This window comes from Oryza brachyantha, chromosome 1 (genome assembly GCF_000231095.2).
Source record: "Oryza brachyantha chromosome 1, ObraRS2, whole genome shotgun sequence".
Lineage (NCBI taxonomy): Eukaryota > Viridiplantae > Streptophyta > Magnoliopsida > Poales > Poaceae > Oryza > Oryza brachyantha.
The window spans coordinates 7,763,282-7,777,047 of record NC_023163.2 but is presented as its reverse complement, the minus strand read 5'-3'; the positions used below and the strand labels follow the sequence as shown (position 1 = coordinate 7,777,047).

General features: G+C 41.3%; 2 protein-coding genes across 2 annotated transcripts; one reads left to right on the top strand and one right to left on the bottom strand.

Moving 5' to 3' along the window:
- The first annotated feature begins 5,172 nt into the window (after nucleotides 1-5,172).
- Nucleotides 5,173-6,804, top strand: LOC102714228 (eukaryotic translation initiation factor 6-2-like). Its single transcript, XM_040528908.1, has 6 exons — nucleotides 5,173-5,301; nucleotides 5,443-5,539; nucleotides 5,618-5,748; nucleotides 5,853-5,983; nucleotides 6,126-6,236; nucleotides 6,353-6,804. The coding sequence occupies exons 1-6, from the start codon at nucleotides 5,292-5,294 to the stop codon at nucleotides 6,608-6,610; spliced, it is 738 nt and encodes a 245-aa protein (XP_040384842.1). The 5' UTR covers nucleotides 5,173-5,291; the 3' UTR covers nucleotides 6,611-6,804.
- An 810-nt stretch (nucleotides 6,805-7,614) lies between these two features.
- Nucleotides 7,615-11,934, bottom strand: LOC102713948 (pentatricopeptide repeat-containing protein At1g80270, mitochondrial-like). The gene is made up of 3 exons (XM_006644004.3): nucleotides 11,725-11,934; nucleotides 10,372-10,924; nucleotides 7,615-9,053 (listed from the first exon to the last, which is right to left on the bottom strand). The coding sequence occupies exons 1-3, from the start codon at nucleotides 11,757-11,759 to the stop codon at nucleotides 7,803-7,805; spliced, it is 1,839 nt and encodes a 612-aa protein (XP_006644067.2). The 5' UTR covers nucleotides 11,760-11,934; the 3' UTR covers nucleotides 7,615-7,802.
- Nucleotides 11,935-13,766: the final 1,832 nt, after the last annotated feature.

Here is a 13,766-nt window from a genome sequence, read left to right as displayed (position 1 = left end):
CACAGGACTCAAACAGGGGCACCCAAAACAACTATACAAAGCAGAGCAAGCGGATTTCGGAGGAAGGATACGTCGTAAGAACGTAGTCAGCCGGCTGAATTCGACGAGCGGCGAGGACGGCAACCTCGGCTATCGACGTCTCAGTGACGAGAGGGGAGTACTCCCTCCGTTTTAGTTTTATATTGTAAAAATTTTTAAGTTTATCTAGATTTATCTATATGTATTAATATATATGTTTCGTATATGTATCTAGATTCATTAACACGTAAATAAATTTAGGCAAGATAAAAAATTTTATAATATGAAACAGATGAAATAGACATAACAGACTAGAAGGAAACACGTGTCGGCCGAGGCAAGCCAGGACCAAGAACGCACGTTTATGCGACAATAAGAAGATGAGATGTTCTTACACGTAGATCGAACTGTATTAATTTTTCTACTCATTTTTCCAATTTTTCTACTCATTTTTCCATTTTTCTTTAAGGACTAGAGATCAATATGTCATGATTGACAAAACTGTTCAAAACCATCGGTAAGGTAAAATGAAACAGTTTAGAACTATGGGAAAGACGACTTATCTAATATTTTCATCAACCCAACGGTTTAGAGAGCCAAATGGATTTTAGGATACCTGGCTATTACTCTCTTAGTTTTAATATATATATATACATATATATATATAAACATTTATTAATATCCATTTTATTACATCTATTATTTGAATATATTTTTAGTGTATTTATTTAATGTTAAAAATATGTTTATAATTTTTATATAAATTTGACTAAACTTAAAGAGGTTTGGTATGGGACAAATCTAAAATAATTTGTAGTATGAAACATAAGAAATATATATAAATTTAGGGCCTCTTTGGATGTCACCCTGACCACCGTACCTGAGAAGTTTACAAGCTTGATAGGCATACGAGAAGCTGCTGGATTTTTCCTGACTAGGCAGTCTGACATTTTGCGTGGCACAGATGCACCAATGCGTTGATCCTTAAATAGAACCCAGCTATCCATAGACAAATCATTTTGCATGCATCAATACAGGAAGCAGATCGAACAACAAGGAGAAAAAAAAGCAAATCCACAAATCCAGCAGAATCCTTTTCGCTGCTTGCCAATTGCTTCAATCAACGAACCAATGAAAAGTAGTGGCCTTCGCAACGTCTTCGGATGGCGAGATTTGCGATCGCGGCGGCGGCTGCGGCTGCTGCTTTCATGCGGATGGCTGTGCGGAATCCAGCAAAACAAAGCAACAGATAATGAGATCTGGCGAGTCGGCATCCTCATTTCTCAACGGCTTGACGCGGGAGCATCGCACGACGCTGGAAGGTGACCAGGCGGCGGCCTCAAACGACAACTTCTCAGGCAGCCAGGCTAATGAGGTGAGGAGAACTTGGTGTCATGTGTGGCAATCAGACACAGTTTATGGCACAAGGAGATTATCTATCAGACACAGTTTATGGCACAAGGAGATTATCTATCTCATACATTCTCCTTCTCTAAACGTTTGACATCGTTGATATTATATTTTTATAAACGTTTGACTTCCCTAAAAAGTTTGCATAGACGAATAGTCAAATGTTTATAAAAAAGTCAACGGCGTTAAACATTTTAGGATGAGGTAGTACTTTATAGACCAAATAGAGAGGATAAATGGCCAAACAGTCCCTCCAATACATCATTTATTTATTCATTGCCGTCATTCATACATGGTTAAGTAAAATAAAGATGTGATGATCAAATTTAGATGAATTGCTCAGTATGTCGCTAGATTGGTCTCCTGTCCGTCTCAAATAGGAGTGTAAGTGGGCTACCCCACGAACCCGCTTATAGACTAATTAAGTGGGTAACCCGATGGACTACCCGCTTAATTGACTTATAAGTGAATTGACGGGCCGGTCCACTTACACCCTTAGTCTTAGCCTTAGGGCAAGCGTACTCTTCCTAGAATATCAGAGGAGTAATAATCAAACAGACTAACATAGCACGTATGTGCTAATTTGGTCCAAGCCTAACACATTTAGGGGTTGTTTGGATTCAGGGATTTTTTTTAAGTTCGTGTCACATCGGATGTTTTGACGTTAATTAGAAGTATTAAATATAGAATCATAACAAAACTAATTGCATAAATAAAGGCTAATTCATTAGACAAGTTTTTAAAGCCTAATGAATCTATTATTAGCAAATGTTTACTATAGCATCACATTCGCTAATCATAGAATAATTAGGCTCAATAGATTTGTCTCACGAAATAGTCCAGAGTATGGGATAGATTTTATTAATAGTCTATATTTAATATTTTTAATTAGTATCCAAACATTCGATATGGTAGAGACTAAATAAAGTTCCACGAAACAAACAGGGTGTATAGGCTTAATTTCGGACTATCCGAACAAAGCAGTGTAAATTGGTGTAATATAACCGTTTGTTGGAATTGTTTATCGGCTTAACCATTTTACATCCGGACACATTCACGTATTTTTACTTAAAAAATATCTCAATTTACCATATTTTATTTTCTAGTGTAAAAGTATGATGTAACTTGAGGTGCTAGAATTATACACTAGATAAATTTTTTTATACATTATGTTTTTTCTTAAAAATGGTAAAAAAAAACTCTTCACGAATATTTAGCTCGGGCTCAACAAAACGGCCAGCCGTCTAGCGCACCACGTCCGGCCCAGGATCTAAAGAAACTAAATATGTGAAAGAAAAAAATGCAGTTTCTACGCCACGCTAAGGATTAACGATGTGGTCCTCACCAGGGTTCTCCTTGCCGCACGAGCCACCAAAACAACGGTAACACGCTCCCGCGGATCCCGCGTGGTAACCGTAAAAACCACAAAAACCGTGATGAATTTGAATTTAAACTCGTGCGGTTTTTGCGGCTTACCGCGCGGTTTGCCGCGGTTACCGCGCGGTAAGCCGCGAAAACCGTGGTAACTACTTGCTGGAACAACACATGAGAACAGCGGTTACCGCGGCTTACCGCGTGGTTTTTGTAGCTGAAACTGCGGTTACCGCGAGGAGACCGCGGTTACCGCGAGGAGACCGCGGATGCGATGTCAAATAAAAAAAACTTTAAAAAATCTAAAAAAATACATGAAAAATAGAAAAATATTTTGTGACTATATTTATGACAATAGGACATGTTATAGGGAAAACAAGAAAAATTTTAAATGACATTTTCTAAATTCTTGATATTGCAACATACAAACATACACCGGCATATCACCCTTCACCAAATAATTCACTCCAATAACGAGTAACGACAACTCCATTTTGATTGCTACGTCACAACTATACCTACTACTCATTATTACAAATAAAACTATTATGTATGTACTAAGATGCACGTACAATTTTTCTCTATACATATTTTTCATATATCCATCGTTGTATATTTGTATTTCAACATTATGTACCTAAGTGTCTAGTGTAAATTAATAATGACTCAACACAATATATTCTTGACCATCTTCCTATGAAATATTACTTGTAATAGGCTATTTTTTAATTTTGTTTCCTGAAATACTCGTTTGTGATTTTTAATTACGCCGGGAATATATTTTTTCATTAATTTCTTTGACAAAACTACACTATATATCAACATATACAACATATATTTTTTTATTAAATTTTCTCAAATTTTTTAAATTCTCCTCAAATTTAAACTCGGTTACCACGGCTTACCGAAGCCGTGCCTCCGCAGGATTGAGGCAGTGAACGGAACCGCAGGTTGACGAAGATGAGCAGGCCATGAGTGGTAAATTTGAACATGGCAAATTTGAAGCTAAATTTACAAAAAAAAAAAAAAAAGGTTGGGGACAGAAGGGTTTCTTCATCTACGGCGAGAACCCCCGAAGCTCCCGGCGTAGGAGTAGGGGGAGCACGCATCAGACCACCATCATCATCTGCAACGCTACGACCTACAAACAAATCTACGGGGGAAAACCCGGCCCTGCTGCAATGCAGCATTATGATCATCTGCAACGCTTTTTAACGGGGCTCCGCCGGAGAGAGTTTGAACAAACCAACCCGGCTCTCTTCCGGCCAGGGGGATGCACGCACACACGCGCGCAACCCCCGTTTTCCCAGGCCGCAGAGCTTTTTTGGCTCCGAAACCTGGCCGGGCCAGGTGGCACGATCAAATTTAACCCCCTGTACCCCGACGGCTCAAGCGCCTACGACGAACAAACACACACCCAGGGGGGCTCGATCGGTAAACCCCGACCGTGTCCGGAGAGACTCCGGCGGCGATGGGGAAACCTGAAAAGGAAAAGGAGGGACCCCCCCCCCCCCCCCTTGTCGCTGCTCCCCAACCCTACCCTCCGAAGCCGGAGTTACAGGCCTGCGCTACTAGGCCCGGCGATCGTAGGTGCGAATGGCTCGCGCTTTATCGCCGGCGGCTTCCGCTCGAAATGGCGAGGTGGGACAAAATGCAGCCGCCAGCCATGCGCTAGCTGGAGCCGCGGCCGGCTGCAAGTCTCTGCTGCAACACGAAGGCATCGCCTCGATCTCCTGCGCTCGCCCTTGCGGCCTTGCCTGCATGGGTTTTGTGTTCGGGTTCGGCCTTGAAATATCGATCATCCTTTCCAAGAAGATGAATGAATTCAGAATGCATTCTAGTTAAATTTAAGCAGAAACATGCATGCGTCATGCGTGCGTTTCAGTTTTACGCGACGCCGAACTAATCAACAATGCTACCACACGTTTGCTGGTGTTGTAAATCTGCAATATATGGGGGTGTTGTTCGGTTTTTTTATGAAAAAAAAGACTAACGGCATATTTATAAACGAAAAATAATTTATAAATAAAATAAATATACATATATTCTTATTGATTTAAAAGCAAAAGTTATAAAATAGTACATTTTAGTGAACCCTAAAAAAATCACTTCGAAAAAAGACCGAAATTTAAATTTTGTTTTATAAGTATAATCCATAGCGACAAGACGAGAGTGATACGTATCTATCCGTGTTTTCAGTAGTCTGTGTTGCATGGACCAGGTAGCAGGAAACTTGGCGCCAACGAAACCTGCTCCTACCCCAAATCCGAAAGGAACTTGGAGAAAACGTAACCCCCAGCGGAGCAGGGTAGCAGCCAGCCACGCACGCTCGCTCTTGTACGGGCCGCGGGTATAAGACGGGCGAGCTGAGCTCTAGCGACGCCGTCATATCCATTCTTCGTTCGATCCCAAGGCGAACACACACACCACCCTCCAGTCCCGCGGCTTTCTTTGGTGGTTGATTTTGCGAGCCACCGAACCCGGCAAAAATCATGGCGTCCCGTAAGTCGATCTCACCGTCTTCTTTTCTTTTCTTTTTTTTTTCTTTTGTGGATGTTCGAATCGAATCGATCGGGCGTGGCGCGGAATTCTGAGAATTCTGAGCTTGGCTCTCTCTCTCTTTTTCTTTTTGTAATGTTGCAGGCGTCAGGTTTGGGAATTCCAGCGAGATTGGAGTCTTCTCGAGGCTCACCAACGCCTACTGCGTGCTCCCCGACGGCGGCGCCGACAACTTCTTCAGGTTGGTTCATTGTTTCATCGCCGTTGCATTGCACAATTAGTGGTGGTTTTTAAATCTGCGTACCATTTCGCGGCGCAGCGTGTTCGAATCCGAGCTCGCCGGCGTCGTGCCGGTGGTCAGGGCGTCCATCGGCGGCACGAGGATCGTCGGCAGGATGTGCGTCGGCAACAAGAACGGGCTCCTCCTGCCGCATACCACCACAGACCAAGGTATATCGGGCTATCGGCGAACACAGACAACGCTACCCTCTGAATCCCTGGAACATTTCGTTCAGTCAACCTGTACTCTCTGTCTTGCTGTTGATGGTTCCCAGAGCTCCAGCATCTGAAGAACAGCCTGCCCGATGAGGTGGTCGTCCAGCGCGTGGAGGAGCGCCTCTCCGCCCTGGGCAACTGCGTTGCCTGCAACGACCATGTCGCCCTCACACACCCAGACCTGGACAAGGCAAGTGTCTCATGGAAAAAGTTCTCTCTCAAATCTGTGAAATGTATCACCTATTTTACTGTGAAAATCATCAAGATTCACAAAAGGGTAATGCCAGATGAGTTTGTCTGACACAAGCTGTGGCTGTGTCTGTATACAACAGGGAACCGAAGAAGCCATCTCAGATGTTCTTGGGGTGGAGGTATTCAGGCAGACGATCGCAGGCAACATCCTGGTGGGGAGTTTCTGCGCCTTCTCCAACAAAGGAGGCATTGTAAGTTCCTAAAATCACTATCAGTTGGTTAGCATCACTGATCACTGCTACCAATCAGAGCTTTGAAGTTTTCTGAAACCTGTGTGTATGATCTGCTATGATATGATATGATGCAGGTTCACCCGCAAACGTCGGTGGAGGACCAGGAGGAGCTGTCGACGCTGCTGGAGGTGCCCCTGGCCGCCGGGTCCGTCAACCAGGGGAGCGAGGTGGTGGCCGCCGGCATGGCGGCGAACGACTGGGCGGCGTTCTGCGGCGCCGACACGACGGCGACGGAGCTGGCGGTGGTGGAGAGCGCGTTCCGGCTGAGGGATGGCCACGGCCGGCCGGGAGACATAACCAGGTCCCTCCTCGTCGTCAGCAGCTATCTGTAGTGGCAGGTCCAGCTCCCAGCTTATCTTGGGGGATTAGCAATGCTAAGCCAAGCCCCCAACCTGTATCTCGAGAGTCGATTAGTGGCAGTAATGTTTCTAAACCTGGACTTACCAGGTGCATGGATCATCTGTGATGCTTTTGAGCCTGTCACAAGATGAATTTTGTACTAAATTCGCATTTAAAACTTAAACCAGAGAGCTCAGGGGTCAGGGAGATTTTTCCTTTTTCCTTGCTTAAATAAACCGTTAAAAAATCGGAAGACAAAACAAAAGGATAGGCAAAGAATGCGGGGACAGATCACAGTACAGCGAGTGTGTGTGTTTTTGTTAATATCAGTAAGGACACTCTGCAATGCAAATAAACATAAGGTAGCAGTTCCTAAGGAAATATCGTTAATAGTGCCTAGAAAAAGCTTACCACAAGAATTGTGAGAAATAAGTCAATTTATCAAGTTGAGGCATTTCGATTCGGATCATTTGATTTTCATTTTGAAAACTTGAAAACCTTATCAAAGAGGGGTCACTAAGGCTGGATGTTGGCTTCAAGAGATCTCCTTTAGCCTTACTTCAACCCGGCCTTTGACCATGTCTCCCAAACAATTTCAGTACATATGGTGCAAGACAATTCCACATATATATCGAGGTCGAAATAGAATCGGGTGTTTTCACGTCTCACCGTAGTGCCCGGTTTGTCTTTGATTGGTGATTGATAAACAAGAAGGAAAATGGAAAAGTAGAAAATATCTACATAAGCTTTCGTTGAGAACAAGCAACGGGTTGAGAACATGCAACAGGTTGAGCGCACTAGCGCGAAAGCGTTAGCACGCTCATCCGTTTTCTTGCTCCTTAGTTTAGTCAAGTAGGCGAGGGCATTTCCATCGCAAAGGATTCATTAACAGCCAAAGGTCTAGCAAAAAAAAAAAATTGAAGTTCGTTTTCAAAACAAGTCAGGTGAGCATAGGTTAACGAAAAGAATGTGACCAAAGTCACTCAGCACGTCAAAGGAGCCAAAAATAAAAGATTAACATACATAGGATTCTAAGTCAGCCCTCCTAGCCGCAAAGGTATCCAAAATGCAAATAAATTCATTACATGGCTAAGGCATTATTAACTTAACGTCATATGTATTTTGGCAGAAGGGCATAAGCAGCACATGTATTGGATGGCCACAAAATGAACCTAGCATAAGAACCTAATCAAGCAATTCAGACATTGCGTTCTTCCTGTTGAATGGATCAGTAGCAGCAAGCAAAGACGCCACAACTCTATTGGGGAAAATGTCATCAGCCTTCATCCTCTCCCTGAATCCATAAATAGGGGCCTTGGCATTCAAATATGCCTCAAGCAGCAGCTGATACTGTCTAATCCTCCCGGTATAACCCATCTGCCGAATCTTGCTGAACAATTTCTCTGCGTTATGGATGTCTCCTTTCTTGGAATAACTATCAAGCAGCATCAAATATGTGTTGTACATAGGCTTAATCTTGTCCTTATGGGATAGCTTGTGCAATATGGAATCAGCTTTCTCCACCTCTCCTGCATTCAAATAGAGCTTCACGAGTGAATCCAGCGTCGAGGGCCCTACTCTGCAACCATCATCACCCATCCGCTTTGCAAGCTCCTTCCCCTTGTCAAAAAGTTTTTTGTTGGCATACACCTTCAGCATAGCATTGTAAAATCTGGATGACAGTGTCTTCCATGTCTTGAACATATTCTCAAATATCTCCTCGGCCTTTTCAACTTCTCCAAGCATGCCAAAAGCCTCAATAGCTGGCAAGCACTCCTCTAGACGAGGATTAGCCTCACAAACCTTCCAATGTCTTTCTACATCAGCACTCTTGCCAAGAAGAGCATACAGGGGTAAAACAAATTTGCAAGCAGAACGGTTTTCTGTGATATCATCCTCCTCCATTTGCCCCAAAATTGCCTCGGCTTTCTCACGATGACCACAAAATATGTAGTGCCTTGCAATTGTGGCTTGAATCAAATGATCTGGCTCAATTCCATCTGCTTGCATTGTCTCAATGACTTTTTCCATATCTTCAATATCTCTAGCAGCGCCCTTGGTGTCTACAAGGAGCTTATAAGTGAAGAGGGAAGGCTTCACATTCTCCTTTTCCATCATGGAGAGAACATCACCAAGCTTCTTCTTGTCCACTCTTTTGTAGAGTAGCAGAAGCTGATTGCAAGAAAATAAACTGACTGGAAATCCAAGGTCCTTCATCTTATTGAAGACTTGTTCTGCTTTTTTCACATTGGCTATAGACACACAGTTAGCCAGAAGAGTCCTGTATACAATCTCACCCCTATGGGATGCAGGAATATCCTCAATATACTTCTCAGCTTTGTAAATACCATGGACTTTAGCTACCAAATCAACGTGTGAAGCATAATCACGTTCTCCAAGATCAAGTAGTTTGGATTCTTCAACATATTCTAGAAGCTGCAGAAAATGAAGTAATATCTTCTGAGTTAGAAAGCACAAACGAGGTAAACAATTACAGGGGAAAGGCATGGTTTTCTCTAGGCTAAGCTAGACTATAAAGGTTAGGTGTTTAGGTATGAAGTCGTTCACAATAACAAAAGTTCATGTAAAAATCATTAACAATCCATCAAAGTAAACTCCTTGTATAGCTACAAATAACCAAAACATAGTCACATTTTGAAAATTGGTATTCTACAGCAGTACAAACACATTCAGAAGCAAAGCGGTTTTGTAATTATCTAAGACAGCTATAGCTGCACACCTAACATCCATTAGCTAGCTACATTCATTTACTAATTTACCAACAAGAATTTTTGTACAGAGTGTAGAAGGTTGTACACAGTTTGGCTAATTAATTATAAGGAAGAAAGCATTCATTTCATCATCTCGCCAGTTATATTACAGATAGATTGCAAGAGAAAAGTATGGCTACTCTATCTTGAGCATCATATTTAACCGGACATGAGAATTACAATGACAGATCTAAAGGAACGGATGGTACAATATGACAAACATGCTTGCAATGCATATCAGTAAAATTAAATGGTGGTCAATAAGAGCTGCAACATAAAGTTGAAAGAATCAAAGAAATTTGAATAATACTGAGAACATGCATGGAATGAACAGAAACAGACAATGCCCTTTGACAAAGGCAACACATAAGCACAACAATAATTTCAGTTTGATACTACAGAAACATATGCAGTTTGTCACAAGATCTACAAATTATCGATAATATCTCATGGTAAATTAAGTTTAGGATGATATAGAAGTACAGGTAGCAGTATTTAGCCCAATTACATTGTGGTTTGAATGGTTAGTTAAAGAAATTATGTTTGCTTCTTATCTTCACCTGCAGCATCATTCCCATAAGAAGGGTACTTCCTCACTTCTTTTTTTGGATACTCTAGGACTTCAAGAAGAAGCATAGCCATATCATTCTAGAGTGAATCTACCTCATCAAGTGCACACTACAGTTTACAAGACTAAAGCTCTTCATTTATGGGTCACAACAGGTTGCTTAGGAAAGAGATGAACTTATTGGGAACAGCAAAAGAAATGTCAAGGAAGGACATTAGATCATCTTGTTCTTTTCCTTAGAAAGTGTGCAAAACCAAACGCTCATTCAGCATTAACATTGCTAATAAGTTTCAGAAAGTAACATTCTTAAAGCATGCCAAGGTAACGAGCATAAGAGTTGCTTCATGCACTATCGATGATTATAGACATACAGATAAGACGCTGTTTGCTATCATGAAAAAAAAACGTGCAACACCTGCAAGGCTTTTCTGTAGAGCTTCCGCTTCCGAAGGCAAAGAATGACATAGAAGAGCTCACTTCTTTCCAATGTATTGCCACTGTTAAGCCATTTTTTCGCTGCTCCGGCAACATCAGTCCTTGGAGATTCTAGCAAAGCTTTAAGAAGAGTGGACTGTGAAGCCTTCTTTATCGGCTCCTCAGGCTTTGCATCAGCCTCCACTTCAGACAAGCCAATTGCATCAATGGTGTCCTCATCAGAACTCTCATCAGATGTCAACCCTAAATCCTTTTTATCAGCTTGCGGTGGAACCTCCAGATCAGAAAACCCTTCCTCCAACTCATCCTGCTTATCACCAGAACTTGCACCGGCCTCGGAAGAGAAATCCCTACTCCACATGAACCAGCCAGATGAGAACGGAGAGTGGAAAACCAATGGGTTTGGTTGATGACAACAATCCAGTTTCTGACAGTCCCCCTCGTGATGTTCTGCTACATTGTTTGCATCTGCATTTAGAAGTACCTCAAGATTTGCACGAGCATGGGCACTCATAGCTTGGTGCGCACGGACCCTAAAACAGTATGAAACAGTTATCCAAGCCAAACATCAGTACTAACAATGTACGGAACATGGGACGATAGGTATGAATTATGATATTGAACAGAGGATTCGCATGCAAACGACATGCATAAACATAACACCTGCTTTATTTCACAAACCAACATCAACAGATAATACAAAATGAAAGCAAGGAAAACAAGCAGAGGTGTTGTCCCTTCTTCAAACTCATGTAAGATCGTTCCATGATTCTTAATACTAGGCAGAGATGAATGTCACAATCATGTCTACATGGCCAAACATCTAAGAACATTGCTTTTCAAACACATCTACATACTAAATCGAACTGATACATTTCACCAAAGCCTAAGAAGAAAATACCACAATCTACATAGTAATTCAACAAACTGCACCAAAGCAGAGTCCCAGCCTCAGGTGATACAAACAACTCCAACCATTCCCGGACTTGCAAATAACAAATCGCTGGCAATGGTCAACTCAGCCCAAGACTCAAACTTTCTCCCCTCCAAGCAATGCTACGGCCGTTGATTACGAGAAATCGCGACCCGTTAACAGGGGGGCTCACACATTTCGGCACCGGAAACCATACACTAAACCCCATGGATCTACTTGTCCCCATGTAACAGGACAAAAATAAGATAAAAGAACTGATCAAGAGAGCGGTAGAACACGGATGACGAACAAAGCAGACGCGCGCGCGCCAGCAAGAAAAAAAGGCACGCAGATTCATACGCCATCTGTAACGAATCCCCCGCAGGAACCGCAGTGGCAGGGCGGGGGAGGAGCGCTTACCTGAGGGGGTTGCCCGCGCGGCGGAGCGCCCACATGGCGGCGGCGGAGAGAGGACGCGGGGCCGCTGCTATGGAGGAGAGGCGGCTAAAACCCTAGCGGGAGAAGGGTGTGGTGGAGGTGGGGGAGGCGGCTTGAGACTTCTTAAACCCTAGCGGCGGACGCGAATGGCGAGGGTCTCTCTTGCTGCGGGCCTTTAGATTTTTTAATTTTTTTTTCTCTTTTCCTTTCGCCTCAGGGGGGTTTGTGAGAGCGGCTATGCTCACGCCCCAAGTGTACACAGGAAATAATGTGCTCCACTTTTAAACCGGTTACTCCTGCTGACTGCCTAAATCTAGATTTGTTTGGATTGATATGTATCCTACTAAATAAATAAATATATATATATATATATCATATATATAATGATCAGTACATTAATCTAAATAAGGTTAAAAAGTCAAACGATATGTAATGGAGGAGTTTTTTCTCCATCTTATTCATTTTGCTTTTTGAAAATTTCTTAGCTTCTTGTTGGATGTTTAGTATATACCGAATTAGTTTTAAAGTTTGGTGGAAGGAAGTAACCCCACTAAAGCGTACTTTTGGTCAAAAAGAATGGTATTTGTTGATATCAAACTTTTATATGTTTTGGTATTACTAAATTTTGGTACAAGGAACTATATTTGGTTTGAAATTTTACGATTTTTTGGTGTGTTTTAAGTGTGGAAGCTTTCAAAGTACATGAGTTTTAGTATGGGAACAACAGTTGAAATTTGTTGAGTTCGGCATGGTAATAACGATTAGAATATTTTGTTTATTGCCCTACCAAAAATTGATGATATTAGAATTGGCAACAAAATAAATATGCTCAAAATTAGTACCTTCCTCCCTCAATAAAAGTTGTAGAGTTGGACAAGAGTATTACGAAAATGGTGGAATTAAAGGGGATGTTGTTATTGATTGAGATAATGAAGCTGATAAGAACTTGAGTGGTGAAAAGATTGTGATTTGTTCACAACAAAATGTAGGTGAAGAAATTGTTCTATTTTGGGACAATTGAATATTACAAGTTATTACTATATATCTTGGACAAATGAAGTGCAACGTAGCATAAGAAAATATTGTATGATAGAGTAGTGCAATTATTTGTCCAATAATTTCGTCTTTAATGTATGCACAATATATTTATTGATACGGGTAGTTGTTAATTGCAAAATACAATACATGTTGTTGATTCCACGAACTAAACGTTTGTTATGAAAACTTTGTGGTGAACAGATATAAAGTACGTGCCATAGTTCATACCGTTGGTTTTTCTTCATTATTTGTTGGGAAAATGGGATGATTAACAAATAAAAAAGTGTTGTCCTAGTTATCACAATTGGTTTTCTTCAATATTTGTTGGGAAAATTGGATGATTAACAAATAATGAAGTGCTTGGCATAGCTCTCACTATTGGATTTTTTTTCTTCTACGTTTGTTAGGAAAATTAGTTGATTGACAACCATGAAGTGCCTTTTTAGGGATAAAGTGTTTGGTATTGGTCTCAATAATGTTGTTTTTTCTCCAATAGTCATGCATTGACTACCTTTTGTTTTTCATACGTATCAATTATTGATGCAGCCGCTAAATCAACATCCAACCACGAATGTTTTCCTTTTCTCTTTGGGTTAGACATAAAAGAATGTTGTAACATAAGAAATCGCGCTTGAATATATATAAAAGATTAAAAAAATAATTCCATGAAATAGTAATAATAATGATTCATATATCTGAATCAATACAAAACAAATAAATGGAACAATAGATGGCACCAAAATTTTAGGCTCCATCTGTGCATGTTAAATACATGCGTCATAAAAATTACATGACTAGCATATATGATAGTTTCTAGGCAACAAGCACTTCGAGAAATTATGTTTATTAATTAAAGCAGTTAAAAACCCAAATTTGACTTTTTACGAGCTTAAGTTGAGGGCATAATAATTTATTTATTTAACATGGATGAAGTCACTCCCCTCTAAAGACTTCTCCGTACTTAACATTTGCAACTTATTGTAGCC